The sequence below is a fragment of the Rana temporaria genome, chromosome 2 (genome assembly GCF_905171775.1).
Source record: "Rana temporaria chromosome 2, aRanTem1.1, whole genome shotgun sequence".
Lineage (NCBI taxonomy): Eukaryota > Metazoa > Chordata > Amphibia > Anura > Ranidae > Rana > Rana temporaria.
Window position 1 is genome coordinate 269,838,514 of NC_053490.1, and position 18,548 is coordinate 269,857,061.

The following is an 18,548-nucleotide window of genomic DNA, read 5'->3' on the forward strand; positions in this document are numbered from 1 at the left end:
TTTTACAGTTTCAGAGATGGGATAAAAAAATAAAAATCTCATTGGGTTGATTTACTAAAACTAGAGAGTGCAAAATCTGGTGCAGCTTCCAGTTTTTATTGTCAAAGCTTAAAACGGTTGTAAAGGTTCGTAATTTATTTTCTAAATAGGTTCCTTTAAAGCGGAGCTCCACCCTAAAGTGGAACTCCCGCTGATCGGAACCCTCCCCCCCTCCGGTGTCACATTTGACACCTTTCAGGGGGGAGGGGGGTGCAGATACCTGTCTAAAGACAGGTATTTGCATCCACTTCCGGCCACAGTCTACAGGCAGATTGCGGGCAGGACGTCACCTCCTGTCCTCCCCCCCATTGTGCTCTGGGAACACTCGGCTTCCAGAGAACAGCGGGAGCCAATCAGCAGGCGCAGCGCAACTCGCACATGCGCCGTAGGGAACCGGGAAGTGAAGCCGGAGCGCCTCACTTCCTGGTTCACTCACCGAGGATGGCGGGGGGGGGGGGGGGGGCAGCAGAGTGACGAGCGATCACTCGTCCTCTGCTGAGGGCGGCGCTGAACTCCAGGACAGGTAAGTGTGCCGATATTAAAAGTCAGCAGCTGCAGTATTTGTAGCTGCTGACTTTTAATATTTTTTTTTTCAGCGGACATCCTCTTTAAGCTAGTGCATTGTCGGTTCACTTACCTTTTCCTTCAATTTCCCTTCTAAATGCTTTTTTTCTTTGTCTGAATCTCTCACATCAGGTTTCTCCTCAGTAAGCTGTTCTAGATGACGGGGGGCAAGCTTACTGAAGAGAAACAGGAAGTGAGAAATTCAGACAAAGAAAAAAAAAACATTTAGAAGGGAAATTGAAGGAAAAGGTAGGTGAACCAACAATGCACTAGCTTAGAGGAACCTATTTAGAAAATAAAAAACGAACCTTTACAGCCCCTTTAATTGAACAAGCTGGGGTTAAAAACGGATTGGCTACCATACACAGCTGCATCATATTTTGCACTTTCCAGTTTTAAAAAAGTTTTAACAACGTACATTTTTCCATGTTCTAGATGACACAGAAATCAAGAAATTAGAATTTGGTGATCCCTTCCAATAAACTGGCTAACTGGGAGATTTCTGTAATAAACTAGCTCATGTTGTAAAGCGCTGTGCAAACTGTTGGCACTATATTAATCATGTATAATAATAACTATAACTATACAATAAACTGAACATTTTAGGGCATGTAAACAGAGGCTTCAGACTCTGAACACACACAAAAAAAAGGATGCATTATGCTAGGTTCATACTGCCGCTACCTGAAAGTCACACGACTTACGGTGCGTCTTTGCCAGGCGACTTACTGGCAATTTGCTAGTGACTTGATTGGACTTTCAGGAAATGCCTGGGTAATCTTCCTGTAAGGTCGGATCCAAATCACATAAATATAGATGAGGGTCCGACTTGGGAGGCGACTTCCATTGAAGTCTATAGGCATAAGTCGGATAGAAGTCTCCTTGAAGTAGTACAGGAACCTTTTCTAAAGTCGGAGCAACTTCAGTAATGCTGATTAAGACAGCTCTCATTGACTCACAATTCAGGCACCAAGTCGCGGCAGTGTGAACCGAGCCTTATGCCACGTACACACGATAGGGTCTCTCGGCGGTGAAAACACAGCCGAGAAACCCGACAGGAAAACCGAGGATCGGCTTGGTCCCTTTTCCCCGTGTACACATGGCCGGTTTTCCTGACAGGTTTTCTCTTGGTCGAGAAAACCAGCCGTGTGTAGGCTCCCTAGCAGTCTTTTCCTATGGAAAACCTGCCGAGAAAAAAAAACGCTGCGATTAGCGACGATAAAATTTAGAACATGTTCTAAATTTTCCTGTCGCGATTCTCTGTGGTTTTCTCGTCGGGAAAACTGCTGGTGAGCCTACACACGGCCGGTTTTCTCGTCCAAAACATGACAGTTTTCCCAATGAGAAAACTGATGGCGTGTACGCGGCATTAGAGATCAGCTTGCCAGGTATTTGGGATGAATGCAGATTGACTTGTATGACTAAATAAAAGAATGTACGCATTGTATAGTAAGATGTACGGCATATGTATGGCAAAATCTACAATACATGCACATGTGCCCTGACACAAAAAATACAGTTCAAACAAAAGCCACTGCATTCTACAGCCTTTAAAAATGTCCCAAAAAAGTAATGTCAGAACCAAACACAAATGCCCCATGTATACTAGCTGTAAGTTATCATGAAGTAATTAAAAAGGCTACTCATAACCCTACTGTAAGTGGTTATTACATGTAACAAAAGCATTTAGGCCATGCTGTCATCAAAAATGTCAGAAGCTGGGATAACCATAACTGTTATGTGATGTGTAGCGAAATCTATTTAATTTGAATACATTTCCTTTTTTACTTTTTTTTTTTTTTACTTTTTTTAGTGGAACTTTAGTCACAAAATTAAGTTCTGCTAGATGACTTCAGGCTGGCTGCTTTTGCAGGTATAGCTATGTAAAACATAAAAAATAAGTGGAAGTATAAGGTGGAGAGCAGGAAACTCATCTTTTCAAAAAAGTGACTTGAAGTGATATTAAAAGGTTACATTTTTTATTTATTTTTTAAATAAACATACTTTCCTCCACTGAGCAGTTCGTTTTGCACAGAGTGACCCTGATCCTCCCCTTCTGGCGTCCCATGGCGGCTCTCGCGGCTCCTCCCCGCATTAGATAACCCCCTCTGGGAAGCTTTCTCCCAAAGGGGGTTACCTTGCGGGCGCGCTCCTGTTTAATACACGTGGCGTCCATAGACGTGGAGTGTATGACTCGGCCCCGCCCCCCAGCGGCCACGTCATTGGATTTTATTGACAGCAGCAGGAGCCAATGGCTGCGCTGCTATCAATCTATCCAATGAAGAGCCGAGAAGCCGTGAAGAGAGCGACGCGGGATCACGCACATGGAAATTCGGGGCTCAGGCAAGTAAACCGGGAGGGGGGGTGGCTGGGCTGCCAGACACTGCAAGGTGTTGTTTCACCTTAATGCATAGGATGTATTAAGGTGAAAAAACACAAGGGGGTTTACAACCCCTTTAATTACATTGAGTGGAGTCTACAAAGTACAGTGGCTACTTTGTACAGTCCACTCGATGTAATAAAGCGACTATTTCGTAAGAATGAGTTTCCGGCTCCTCACCTTATAACTCCATGTTCCATTAGTGTTGGGAAGACTCTCTGAGCAGGAGCACCGTTAATCCACCTCTATGGGGAAACTGTCTGGGCTTTGCACTTTTCTTGTCATAAAGATTTCTGCCAGAGTTCGGCTTTAACCACTTAAGACCCGGACCAAAATGCAGGTAAAGGACCAGGCCCCTTTTTGCGATTCGGCACTGCGTCGCTTTAACTGACAATTGCGCGGTCGTGTGACGTGGCTCCCAAACAAAATTGGCATCCTTTTGTTCCCACAAATAGAGCTTTCTTTTGGGGGTATTTGATCACCTCTGTGGTTTTTATTTTTTGCGCTATAAACAAAAATATAACGACAATTTTGAAAAAAAATATCTATATATTTTTTTTTGCGCTATAATCCCCCAAAAATATATAAAAAAAAACATTTTTTTCCCTCAGTTTAGGCAGATACGTATTCTTCTACCTATTTTTGGTATAAAAAAAAAAACAATAAGCATTTATCGATTGGTTTGCGCAAAATTTATAGCGTTTACAAAATAGGGGATAGTTTTATTGCATTTTTATAAAAAAAACATTTTTTTTACTACAAATGGTGGCGATCAGCGATTTTTGTCGTGACTGCGACATTATGGCGGACACATCGGACAATTTTGACACATTTTTGGGACCAAAAAATGGGCAAAAAATGCTATAAAAATGCATTGTTTACTGTGAAAATGACAATTGCAGTTTGGGATTTAACCACTGGGGGGCGCTGAAGGGGTTAAGTGTGACCTCATATGTGTTTCTAACTGTAGGGGGCGGGGCTGGACGTGTGACATCATTGATCGTGTTTCCCTATATCAGGGAACACACGATCAATGACAGCGCCACTGTGAACTGGGAAGGGGTGTTTACACACAGGGGACCGATTGCGGGACTCCGGCGGCGATCGGGTCCGTGGGTCCTGCAGCCGCCGAGCTTCGGACCGGGTCGTGGGCGAGCGCCGCGGGCACGTGGCCCACGGCTGGGCATTTAACAAACAAGTACAGGTACGCGATTGTGCCCAGCCGTGCCTTTCTGCCAACGTATATCGGCGTTAGGCAGTCCTTAAGTGGTTAAAGGAGTTGTAAAGGAAAAAAATTTTGCATCGCTCGTTCATGTAAGAACTACATTTCCCAGTATGCATTGCGGCACGCCCAGTAATTCACACCTCCTTGAGGTCTCTAACATGTAGAGAGCGTCCTGCCGCACAGATGTAGTTCCCAGGAGGGGGCGAGCACGTCACTGACCACCGCAGTAAAGCCTCCCATCACGGTGGTGAGTAACAATCAGACAAGCTGGAAGTAAACAGAACAGAGAAGAAAAAGAGCAACTTCTGAGCAAAAACGAACAATGAGGAAGTGAAAAGAGGAACGTCTGCAGGTAAAGGATGCTTATTATGAAAAAACATTTTTTCCTTTACAACCCCTTTAAGGATAAACAACAACTCCATACAGGTTTACATGTACTACTTATTAAACTTTGTCTCAGAGGCCTGCAGCCTGGTCAGCCCTATAAAAGCCATTTGTAGAAGAATATTATAATCATATCGAAAAAAAATGTAATATAGTAACCACCTCTGACCGTGCTATAGTTTGTCCAAGCCCATCACTTTTGCTGGACAGCTTGGTCTTCATGAAAATGTTGAAAAAATATAAATAAAGACACGTGAAATAACAAATGAGCTCATATAGTGAATACTCCCATTATATGTATTAACCATATTCAGCTATAAAAATATATATTTTTTTTGCAATAGTTGCCCTTTAGGTACAAGCATGGTCTATTCTATTGTCTGGTCACTGGCATTAAATTTGCCCTCCCTGGTTTATCCATTTCTAATCCAACACTGATTTAATTTTCTTTCTTTTCTTTTTAATGCAAAAAATAGGTGGTAAAAGGAAATAAATGTGTTTCACCCAACATTTCCCTTTAAGGAAAGTATGTTTACTTATTTAATGATTCACTGTGCACACTCCATTCAAAGGCACTTTTCTCTTGGTACACGGTAGCTGTGCGTAATGTATAGTGTACTTATTCGTCATGTGCTGTTTATTTGTTAGCTTTTTCCAGGACAACCATGACAAAGTGCGTAGCAAGGCTTGAGGTGTGGCAGTCCTACACCATTTTCCACAGAGGCCAGTATCTGAACCTAGTCTCCATACAAAAAGCTTTTCTTCTTCAATACATGTGTATATTATATAATGGTCAACCCACTAAAACGGCTTTCCCCGTTATGGGTGGACGCTACTTAACAGTCGCTGCCCTGTTATATCTCTTGTGATCACCAACAATGTGGTTAACTCAATTGAAACCTGGCTTTGCCATGATTCCCATCATGCACACCTTCTCCATCTGCTGCAATTTTTTATTATTGTATCACAAATGTAAGATTTAACAAGGGGAGCAGCTTCCATTTCACTGGGAACAGCAGATAAGAAAAGTCAATATCTTTAAAAAAAAAATATTTAGACAGAATGAAGCTTTAAAAAAAAAAAAAAAAACATAAAAACATAAAAAAACACCTCCTAAAAGTATTCAGATCACGGACCAAATCTTTCAGCCATACTGAAATTGTTCTATTTTTATTTAAACACATAACATTATTTATTTATTTTTTGTTGAAGAAAATGTACAGTTTGCATAAGTACTTAATCCTAACACCTTTTTCTGCAAACCAGCTTTAAAGGGGTTGTAAAGGTTTATTTTTTATTTTTTTAAATAAGTTCCTTTAAGCTGGTGCATTGTTGGTTCACTTACCCTTTTTCTTCAATTTCCTTCCAAGTGCTTTTTTTCTTTGTCTGAATTTTTCACTTCCTGTTCCTCCTCAGTAAGCTTGCCCCCCCCATCATCCGAGGAGTTCTGGCTGGGGGTTAGTCGGCGTGCTCGCCCCTCCCTTTGGACTACATCCCTGCAGGGAGACGTTGTGTGTACAGTGTCTCCCCGCAGGGATGTAGTCCCAAGGGAGGGGGCGAGCACGCTGACTAATCCCCAGCCAGAACGCCTCGGTTAATGGGGCAAGCTTACTGAGGAGGAACAGGAAGTGAGAAATTCTGACAAAGAAAAATAACACTTGGAAGGGAAATGGAAGAAAAAGGTAAGTGAACCAACAATGCACTAGCTTAAAGGAACCTATTTAAAAAATAAAAAACAAACCTTTACAACCACTTTAAGTGTGATCATTCTTATATTATATTTACACTTATTTGTAGGGGGAAAGAAAAAAGGGAGAGGGGACCAGAAAGGGAGGGGGGGGAAGAAAAAATCAAAAGGGAGGGGTTAAGCAATAACGGGTTTATTAGGACAATGGTCAAGCCTTAATATGCCAGACAATCCCAGAGGGAATTCATTAAAGATGGGGTCTCTTCTACAATGGTGGAGCCATAAAAGATAGGGAAATTGGAAGTATATGCCTTCCCTATATGAGAGGATGAGAATTAATTTATTCATGTGAGGGCCCGGAAGGAGTCAGAATCTCTATGAGCAACCTAGCAAGTCCAGGCTTGGTGGGTCACTTTAGGGTTGTTCCTATCAGTAAAAACCAGGGTCTCCATGGACATTATATTTAAGATTTGTGCCCATTCCCATGGGGGCACTCGTGTGCCCCGGAAATAAGGGTAAAGAAGAGCTGCAGTTTCTTGTGAAAAAAAAAAGAAGAGCTGCAGACCTGCACGACGCACAGCAGTGGATCGAATGAGGGCTCAAGTAAAAAAAGTGGGGGGGCACCTAAATATATATATTTTTTTTACCCTGATGCAAAGAACGCATTAAAAGGTAAAACAATGTTTAGGCTTTACAACCACTTTAAGCGATGTGCACAAGAGCAGTGGCTCTCCCGGGTCTCTTCCTCATCATTGGCTTAGACACAGCCAGTAAGGAGGTTGTGGGGACTCGGATGTGTATTATGGACACAGAAAGGGGGCTCAGAAGTAAGCTTGCATGTGGCTATGGGGGCACTTGGTGAGGGTGGGGTGGCCAGGAGCGCCGGCGGGAGACCCCGAGAAAAGGAGGATTGGGGCTGCACAGAGCAGGAAAGTATGACATGTTTGTTTGTTTTATAAAACACATGAGCCTTTATTATTGTTTTAAGCCAGTCATATATGGACTGAAAATTAAAACGTCAGTTTTTCCACGTTTACATGCAACAATTAGCGGCATTTTGCTGCATTTGCGTTTAAAACAGTTTTTGGAAAAGAAAAACAAATATTATATATATATATATATATATATATATATTTTTTTTTTTTTAAATAGCCAAAAATAAACGCCTGTAAACGAAACGCGGCTAAATGCGAGTTACCGTGTTTAGAAGCGTTTGGCGCTGGAAATGCATCTAAACTCAGCTTCTGAACTCATTTAAAAAAAAAAAAAGCCTCTAAATGACTGTAAACGACCCAGTGTACATGTACTAATAAGATAACAGACGAGAGTTCAGGAGCAGTTGAAAAAATGCCCAACTGCTCCTAAATGTCCATTTACCAGCAGCAGTGTACATGAGGCCTAAAGCCCATCTAAACCCAAGAACAAAAAATGATACTTACCTGTATTTATATGTGCTGGCTGCATTTGATTTCTTTTTTTTCACTCTTTTACCTTTATTTTAACCCGGTAATCGTGCCATTAACACACTTCCTGTCCTAATTGTTAGAACTATATAAAACCTCTCTCTGTAGTCCATAATAGGGGAGGTGTTTTGTAGTCCACAGGGATAACAGGGACAAATCTACATTATACTACAAAGCATAGAGCACAGGAAGTTATCAGCTCACAAGAATTTTGGCTGAATAAATAGTTTTTTTTTTTTTGCACTTGTCCAAAAGATATACCGTATTTATCGGCGTATACTGCGCAATTTTTCCCCCTTACAATCAGGGGAAAATCGTGGGTGCGCGATATACGTCGATCCCCGCTGTCTCCGACATTGTCCGAGTCGAGTGTACTGCGCACTCGGCTAGGCTCGGCTCCGCCCGCAGCCACGTGAGAGGAGCCGAGAGAAGCCGAGAGAAGCCGAGTGCGCAGGAAATCCGTCTCTGCACAGCGCGCCAAATTCAAACACAAAACGGAACGCAACCCCGGGCAAGGTGCGGATGCACACCCACAATACTCGACGGACCCCGCGCAACACTCAACGGACCCCGCGCAACACCGCAGACGGACGCCGGACAGGGCCGCCGATGGACGCCAGACGGACACCGACAAGGCTGGACGGACCCCGCGCAAGGCCGCAGATGGACGCCGGGCAAGACATCCAAAATGTACGTTTTTTCCCTAAACTTCCCTTCTCAGCTTGTGGTGCGCGGTATATGCCGACAAATACAGTAATAATATGCCTTCGACTCTATATTTAACATCCCAAAAGGAAGCAAATAATTGAAATGTATTGTTACAGTTTACATACAGCTGAAGCACTTTATGACTTCAATATGTACTAGTGGAACCGCAGAAAGAAACAAACTCAATCTAGTTATATATGTATGCATGTAAAACCAACGTATTTGAAATAGCTGCTAGTAAAAAAAAACAGAATGTGTATTATTTCACCATGCTGTAATCTCCACAGCCCCACTTACACTGGGCAGGGAGGGTCAGCGCTCTGAACTAGTCAAGGCTCTTCAGCTCCAAAATTGTTACAGAAGGAGAAAGCATGGGGATGACCTCATTAGTGTGCTATTGCTCCTTCATTGTTTAATCAGCAGGCTGGGGGAAGAGAGGTGAACAAGGGCACACAACTTCAGCAGTCATATTTTCCTCAACTCATCTACCACATGGACTATTATCATTACCATGGTGTCCGGGGAAGACACGTTCTATGGAACTTTGTGGATGATTACAGTCCTATAGATAAGCAGTAGATATACAATATGGGTGGCATACAGAAGGTAAAAATATTGATATTCGTCTCGAGTTCTGCTTTCATTTGGATATACTGTTACATTTCTCAATAAAGAAAAAAACACATGGTAAGAACACATCCTGGACTGCCGCACTCTGTTAAATGGCGTCTTTATTGTATGAAATCAAACGCAATCCAGCATAATACAGTCAAAAAGTGGACAAAACAACGACAAAAATGGCTAACGCGTTTCACATCTTGAGATGCTTACTCATAGCTCAGGAAAAAACACAGTGTCATTGTATAATGTAAAAAAAAAGTTACTACCATTATCAATAACATAAGAAAATACCTAATGACCGTTTCAAAAACACAGTCAATGTTCTGCTACCACCCAGTGGCTAAGTGATTGTTGAGCCCTGCCATGAAGAAAGGATACTTTTTTTAAATTGCTAAAGTTAGGAAGGGTTAGAACCTCTGCCATGCTTTACATGCTGTCGAACGCCTTGAGTAGATTTTTCTCCGCTTATAAATGCTGTGACTTGGTGGAAGAGCTTTACCGTCACTTTCTGTCCCGTCTGACACTCACACAGATAGTATATATTAATTCCCAAAAATCCTGGCATAGGTTCTAAACTTTGCACTCTACTATAAAATCTGTTTAATTACATTTTGTGTCCCTTATTTGGGGGGGGGGGGGTATTTCCTCTTTTTTATTTAATCACCAATAGACTAAGGCAGGCCATACAATACGTCATTTTCTTTCCTTCAACCAGAAAGAAAATGTCTAGATTCCCCAGCAACACAGTCAGTTTTCCTGGGGGAATCCCTCCTGCAGTGTTATTGTGTTGTAAATCCCCCCCCCCCTCCCCTCTGGCAGAATACAATGGTCACTGCTAGCGACTATAGCCACCGGCAGTGATCAGGCAAGAAAAAAAAAATGGCTGGTTGTACAGATTTAATCAATAGATCAACTTTGATACAACCAGCCTGCCTATAGATGGATCAAAATTCACCTGGTTCCTGCCAAACCGGACACATTTTATTCATTCTATGACCGGATTAAAATCCAGAGCACACAAGAGAGACACTGTAGTTAACAGCAATTTGCTGGAGACAGCATTAATAGAAAGGAAATATATGCCTTAACTCTCATGCCCAAGAGAGTTAAGGCAGTGCTGGAAAATAAAGGTGGCCACACAAAATATTGACACTTTGGGCCCAATTTGGACATTGTTACTTAGGGGGTGTACTCACTTTTGTTGCCAGCGGTTTAGACATTAATGCATGTGTGTTGAGTTATTTTGAGGGGACAGCAAATTTACACTGTTATACAAGCTGTACACTCTTCTTCAGTGTTATTACATGAAAAGATATAATAAAATATTTACAAAAATGTGAGGGGTGTGCTCACTTTTGGGGGATATTGTATGTGCACACAAAACCGAAGCTCAATCCAAAATCTAGCTTCCAAGTTAGGCCTGGTTCACATTAGTGTGATGAGTTTTAAATGCAATTTCAAGTGTGATTTTTGTGTGAGTGCTTTGCGATTCTCATGCGAGTTTAGTGATGTGCAATTTTGACACATTTTTTTTACCAAATTGCATTAAACAAGCACTCATTGGTCCTAAAGGTCACTCATTAGGACTGTTGTGGAACTGATTTTCGGGCAGGTCTGAAAATAAGATGCAACAGCAGGAGGCAGATCTGTGTGACAACACGTGTTCCCAAAGCCAAGAACATGAAACTATTGTGAAGGCACCAAGATTACCATGAGTGTGTCATCTCTAGGCCAGCATCTTATGCCACGTACACACGATCGTTTTTCATGACGAGAAAAATGCAATTTTTTAAATTGGTCATTAAAAACGATCATGTGTAGGCTCCAGAGCAAATGGGTGCCCTGCGCCCCCCCCCCAAAGCACCTTGTCCCCATGTTGATGAGGACAAGGGCCTCTTCCTGACAACCCTGGCTGTTGGTTGTCGGGGTCTGCGGGCGGGGGGCTTATTGGAATCCGGGAGCCCCCTTTAATAAGGGGGCTCCCAGATCCCGGTCCCCCACCCTATGTGAATGAGTATGGGGGGAAAAAGTGTCAAGAAAAAAAAAACACACTACACAGTTTTTAAAAGTAATTTATTAGGCAGCTCCGGCCCAGTCTTCTCCGTAATCCTCTTTCCTCTTCTCTTCTTTGATGTTGACACAACGCTTCCTCCCGCTGTAATGCCGGGTGCGCGGCGCGCAACGATTTATATAGGCATGGGGCGTGGTCGCCGGGTGATATCACCCGGTGACCCCGCCCCTTTATGTCATTACCACCCGGAGCATGATGGGACTGTGACGTCATAAGAGGCCTATATAAATCGGTGCGCACACGGCATTACAGCGGGAGAGATCGTCGAGTCAACATTGGAAGAAGAGAAGATGGAAGAAGACGACGCAGAAGACCGGGCCGCCGCTAGTAAAAGAGCTGAAAGAAGATAGCGGAGGTGCCCGGCAAAAGGCAGAAAGAACCGGAGAGTGGGAAAAGAGAGCGGAGAAGTCAGAAGAAGACCCCCGAAGTCGGAAGAAGGGAGAAGACCGGGCCACCGCTAGTAAAAGAGCTGGAAGAAGAAAGCGGCGGAGCTCGACAGAAGGCAAAAAGAACCAGAGAAGTTGGAAGAAGACTCCCGGAGCTGCCTAATAAATTACTTTTTTTTCTTGACACTTTTTCCTCCAGATGAATGGGTAGGGGTACAATGTACCCCACACTTATTCACATAGGGTGGGAGGACGGGATCTGGGGGCCCCCTTATTAAAGAGGGCTCCCAGATTTCAATAAGCCCCCCACCCGCAGACTCCAACAACCAGGGCTGTTGGGAAGAGGCCCTTGTCCTCATCAACATAAGGACAAGGTGCTTTGGGGTGGGGGGCCGCAGGGCGCTCCCCCTGCCCTAAAGCACCCCCCCCCCATGTTGAGGGCATGCGGCCTGGTACGGTTCAGGAGGGGGGGGGCTTTTGCCCGTCCCCACCCCCTTTCCTGACCAGCCGGGCTGCGTGCTCGGATAAGGGTCTGGTGTGGCTTTTGGGGGGACCCCCACACCGTTTTTTTCGGCGTAGGGGTTCCCCTTTAAATCCATACCAGACCCAAGGGCCTGGTATGCTCTTGGAGGGGGAACACATGCCGGTTTTGTTATTTAAAATTTAGCATGGAGTTACCCCCCAAAGATTCATACCAAACGCAGCTGACACAGTGCACTGCGATTACCCGCAGTTATGTGCAGATAGCTGCGCCAAATCGTTCCTGGACGCAGTCAATTTTATTTTTTCTATCTGCACCAAACCGCAGCTAAACGCAGTGTGTGAATGGGGCCATAGGAAAGCATTGCATGCTTTTAGCTGCGGCAGATAACTTGAAAATCCGCAGCTAAAAGCATCATTCTATCCGTCCATGTGAAAGGGGCCTAAGAATTACTGTTCAATAGACTTTTACTAAAGTATAATTTATGACTGGCTAAGAAAAACATTAAGAATCAGACAGGATGCGTTCTTAAACACGGTTGCTTTTCTTCCCAAAAGGCCCATTTTAAAATGTAAAACACAGACAAAAGACATTGTGTCATGGTGATCCTGTAATCTAGTGTGGAAGTAAACAGGACAAAAGGGATATTGCAGACAAAGCTGGCACTGGCCCAGTGCATGTAGCCACTAACACATATCATGTTGGCAGAGAGATGCAAGTATCAGGTCATTTTACATTTGGCAGATGTAATGCAGTAGCATGCACAGTGCTAAAGCACTTGGCAGGGAAGCAGAAATGCACGGAAGGATGAAAAAAAAAAGTTGAAAAACAAAACCATGAACAAAGACAATGCATATGAGAAGAGAGAATAATTCCATATGTATAAAGTAAGTGTGATTATACCAAAAAGCCAACACAAGGTCAGTACCTCCTTAAAGCTGCAGGAGCAGAGTCTCTAAAGACTGCTTGGAACACTTTCATAAGCTTTTCAAAAGACACTTGTGTCAAAACTAAAGACCTAAAGTCAGTTACAGCCCTATAAAAGCGGTCATAAATTAGGGTTTAATGGCCACTTTACATGTCTTCATGACTGGCTTAGGAAAAAAAGTAACTGCAATTTAACCTGTAATAATAACATTACTAATACAGAAGATGTTGATTTCCAAAAGTAATGAAATATGAATTACAAAACCAGTATTAATGCCAGAATATATTTCTTTGAAATGTTTACATTACATTCCCTATATTGTCAAAAGTATTGGGACATCTGCCTTTACACACATTAACTTAAATGGCATCCCAGTCTTAGTCCATAGGGTTCAATATTGTGTTGCCCCACCCTTCGCAGCTATAACAGCTTCAACTCTTCTGGGTAGGCTGTCCACAAGGTTTAGGAGTGTGTCTATGGGAATGTTTGACCATTCTTCCAGAAGTGCATTTTGCGAGGTTAGGCATTAATTTTGGACAAGAAGGCTTGGCTCCACTCTTAAATCATCCCAAAGGTGTTCCATCGGGTTGAGGTCAGGACTGTGTGCAGGCCAGTCATGTTCCTCCACCCCAAACTCTCTCATCCATGTCTTTATGGACAAGCAGCTTACTGCGCAAATTCGGCAATGCCAAATCTGTCTGAACTTCCAAGCGTGTGCGAGAGTGATGTCATCCCCACCCGCCCAATGACAGCGGCTGGTGATCAAGAGCCAGAAGCCAGATGCTGGAAGTTGAGGTGAGCATTGTTCCACTTTGATGACCCAACATGTGACAAAGAACTTTAAAAAAAACTTACAAGACTAATTTTATATATATATATATATATATATATATATATATATATATATATATATATATATATATATAAACACAGCACACCTCAATGCCTAGCAAGTATGTTGTGGTGCAAATGCAATTCTAAATAAATGGTATCTCAACATACAAACACTGTGCATTATTGTGCGTTACAGAAGTGTGCAGTAAACCGTACATTTTACTGCACTCCACTGATCCACATCTGTTCTTCCTTGACATTGAAGATTTAGGTGTTGCACCATGGCCCATGGATGCTTCAAAGATGCTAAAATTGATGTATGCGTGTTGACAAAAACACATATTATGGTAACTTGCATGCCTTAGAAAATGAGTAATGAAATCAATTATAACAGGGTAGAACATTGCGAAACATATATTTTTAAAAAAGACCGCAAACATGGGTGAGCATATACACTTGACATCTTTAGGAATGTTCTGCCATTCATGCACAAAAAAATATGTAGGATTAGAGAATTAGATAAATGATTGCCATTCCCCACCTGTGCTGTCTGAGCATGTTCCAGCATCTCCTCAAATTCCTCATATTCCTCATCATCAGGTTCTGCTCCTGAAAGGCGGGCAGCTCTAGCCATAAAGTATGGTGGCAGCTCTCCAATGGCAGTGCCAGCACCCTAGAGTTATAATAAAAAGCCAAAGTGATACAAAACATAAACCAAAATTGCAATAGATACATGAAAAGAATCACAATGAGACATACATCTATCTATACCAGTCTAAAAAGGTACTTTAACACTTTATTTATGCATACAGGTATACCGTATTTTCCGGCGTATAAGACGACTGGGCGTATAAGACAACCCCCTAATTTTCCAGGAAAAATTTTGGTTTTGGGATATACTCACTGTATAAGACTACCCCCTTCTTACTAGTCTTTCTGGAAGCTGAGGGGTAGCCTGAACCGCTGACAGAAACAGGCTTTTTCAAATCTCACTGTGCCATTACATTACATTCCTCACTGTGCCATTACATTACATGCACCCACTGTGCCATCACTTGCCCCTCACTATGCCATCACTTGCCCCACACTGTACCATCACATGCCCCTCACTGTGCCATCACTTGCCCCTCACTTTACCATCACTTACCCCCCACTGTGCCATCACTTGCCCCTCACTTTACCATCACTTACCCCCCACTGTGCCATCACTTGCCCCCAAGTGCAATCACTGCAAACAGTGCAATCACTCACTTTTTTTCTCAATAGACTTGCAGGCGGTGACAGTCTCCGTGCTGCGAGCGTCAATGATTTGAAAGCCGCGCCTTCTCTTCAGAGTGTTCTGTGATAGGCGGTACACAAATCTTCCCAGCAGCGCCTCTGGTCTGTGTTCCGCCTATCACGGACGTCTTCTCAACTCGTCTGAGGATGAGAAGGCATCTGTAATCGGAGGAACACAGAACAGAGGCGCTGCTGGGAAGATTTGTGTTTCGCCTATCACAGAACACTCTGAGGAGAAGGAGCGGCTTTTAAATCATTGACGCTCTCGCAGCACGGAGATCGTCCCCGGCGTATAAGACGACCCCCAACTTTGGATGCATTTTTTTGCATCCAGAAAGTCGTCTTATACGCCGGAAAATACGGTACTTTCAATATACAATCTATATACACTCTATATAAGAAAAAGAAGACTACAGCAAAAAACTAAAGGATTACTCCAAAAGAATCAAAAAAACACAATAACAAAACTTTTCTATCAGCATTATATTTAATGATTATGGATATCCAATTGAGATAATGGATGCACAGTTATTAAAATAACTGAACAAATGGAATGATGCTGGTGGGTAGTTGGAACCTACAAGAAGGGAAAAGTAGTAAATCCCTCAAAAGCAATATACAGACGACAACTTTTTCTCATTTGTTTTTTTCTTGTCTAGAACAGTGGTCTCCAAACTGCGGCCCTGTGGACGGGGATGAGGCCCTTTGCATGCCTCTATCTGGCCCCTGGGGCACTATTCTATCCACAACTGACACTTATGCCTTGTACACACGATTTGAGTTTCTGTCGGAATAAACTCAGACAGGTTTTTCCGACGGAATTCCGCTCAAGCTGTCTTGCATACACACGGACACACCAAATTCCGACCGTCAAAAAACGCGGTGACGTACAACACTATGACAAGCCTAGAAAAATTAAGTTCAATGCTTCCGAACATGCGTCTAATTGTTTCCGAGAATGCGTGTTTTTTCCTCCATCACAGTTCCATACAGACAAACGGAATTTCCGAAGGAAAAAGTCAGATGGGGCAAACAGTCGGAATATCTGATAAAAAAAATTCCGTCTGACTTTTTCCATCGGAAATTCAGATCATGTGTACGAGGCATAAGGGCTTATGCACACTGCAGCTCAAAAAAAAAAAAGAAAAAGCTGCTTTTACGGGCATTTGAGCTTTTATTTTGCTGCCTAAAAGCTTGAAGAAGCTTATGTTTTTTTGTGCTCTTTTGCAGGTTTTTATTGAGCTTTTTTGACCATATGTTTTATCACAAACCCGCCCCTCAGCTAATTTTTCCTTTTTTGTGTGTGTGTTTTTGCACTTTTTCGGGGAGCCTATGCCTGTAAACTTTGAAAAAAGCCAAAGTGTGCATGGACACATTGGCTAACATTAAGGGGAGTTTCCAGGCAGAGAATATGAGAACTAAAAAAAGATCAAAAGCCTGTAAAAGCAGCTTCTGTGAGCTTCTTTGAGATACAGTGTACATGAGCCCTAATAATGGGGTACTATTCCTCCCACTGATACCAACAATGTTACACTATTTCTTCCACTGATACCAACAATACAGCATTATTACCTCCACCGATACCAACAATAGAGCGCTATTTCTCAAACTAAAACCAATCATGTGGCATTGATGGGGCATCTGACGCTGGGGCACTTTCTACTCCCACTGGCCACAGTCCAGTCCCCCTAAACGCTGAAGGACGGTAAACTGGCCCTTTGTTTAGATAGTTTTGAGACCCCTGGTCTAGAAGAATCAGGGTAGACAAACTCCAAAAATTACAACTTGTTCGTATGCAAGTAGCATAGGTAGAGTCACAGATATTGCAACATAATTATAAGCTGGGAGGCATCCACAAATAACTACAAGGTTATGATTGTATCCATAAATCAAAGTCTAATCCACCAAGTAATAAGCAGCATTAGTTGCTACATAGAAGACAAAAGGAGAAAAAGAAAACAAGATAGGAGAATAGAATAAGAATGGGAGGGGAGGGGAGGGAATGAGCACCCCGGAACACATAGAATATTACGTCGAAAACCCAATTCAGGATCTTGTGAGCGACTGTTCTGTTAGATTTTGATCAAAATCTGATGGCAAAAAGTGGAAGGCCCATTGTGCCATGTTTTATAAAAAAACTTTTGCATCATATCCATACATTTTGCTGTCAGTTTTCCATTAAAGTGGTAGAAAACCGCTGGATGTTTTTTTTTTGTACCCTGCAAAGTAATGTCATAATGTGCTAGTATACCAGATTTCACACTGTTTGTACCAAGCAGAGATGTCGTGTACAGACGGGGAGTTTTTATTTTTTCTGATATATCCTCTACAGCTTTATTTTGACTACACTTACCCACATACAGGCCTCTAGCCTGACTTTAGATATGATGGTCCATAATGAAATGGCACCTTCTACCGATTCCTCTTCTGGACATATAATTTCATCTGGATAAGGAGGTTCAGGAAAGTTGACCGAGTTACATTCATAAGCAGCAAGTGTCACTGAAGCTATGTGTGGACCCTGATAAGATAAGAAACAAAGCAAATTTAGAATTTTTATATACACAACCCTATAACACTGTATAACAAAAGGATATGTTCTACAAAATATGATCACAAAAAATTATGATGGGATCTACATAAACCTTGCTTTAAAAAGTGTAGCTATGGTCACATTTCAAAATCATTATATTAAATTTCTATATTGTGTTTAAAATATTGTGTTTAAAATATTTCTAGCTTAAACTCCTATTGATTTGAACAATCTTGAAATCTGGTCTAAACCTAGCTACATTTAAACCTGCAAACCCCCCTATTGTAAGTTCTATACTAACTACCTTGTAAAAGTAAGATGTACCTACGTATCTAATCTAAGGGTGCTCTGGTCTGATCACGTGATTGACTCCTAGCACCGGCTTCAGGGGAGTGTAGAGACAGTGGACAATGGGTGCCCCATAGTAAGTCTATGGGTGACGTCGCCACCCAGGCACTGTAGCCGGTGTCGCTGCCCTCTCCTCTGCCCTGCAGCCGGCGGATGGGGAGAAAATACGTAAAGAGAAAGGAGCGAACGTAGATTAGGTAGGTATTTACATCTTTACAGTTAGTAAAGGGTACAGAATGGAGGTAGGAGTAGGTTTAATCATTGATAAGTTTACACAAGACTTCTACTTCTTGAATTCTGTAACACATATTCACTTTGCCCTGAAAGTAGGCACTGCTGTGCCACAGTATTCACAGAGCCTGCCTTCTGAACTACAAAGGTGCTGAGAAGGAGTTGTTTTAGGAAGTAGAGTCAGTACAGGAATCACTGCATGCAGGCAGAAAGGTACCACAGGATATATAGTTCAAAGAAGTGAAAAGTAAACAGCAGAGGAGAAGCAGCAAAACATGCAGGGAATCCAAGAAGTTGTGGAAAGACAGCAGACAGGCAGCGCTTACAACCTAACAGGCGTTTTCTCAAGTAAGCTTACATTGGATTGCCAAAAAGATTATATTACGA

The 18,548-nt window shown here is 42.5% G+C and overlaps 1 protein-coding gene across 2 annotated transcripts in view; it reads right to left on the reverse strand.

Moving 5' to 3' along the window:
• Positions 1 to 18,548, reverse strand: part of VMP1 (vacuole membrane protein 1) — a 187,406-nt gene that overhangs the window by 94,395 nt on the left and 74,463 nt on the right. For both annotated transcript variants that reach the window (XM_040336940.1, XM_040336939.1), the window contains exons 7-8: positions 17,403 to 17,570; positions 14,313 to 14,444 (exon numbers count right to left, since the gene is read on the reverse strand). In XM_040336940.1, coding sequence (XP_040192874.1) covers positions 14,313 to 14,444; positions 17,403 to 17,570 — 300 coding nt within the window. The remainder of the gene's footprint in view (positions 1 to 14,312; positions 14,445 to 17,402; positions 17,571 to 18,548) is intronic.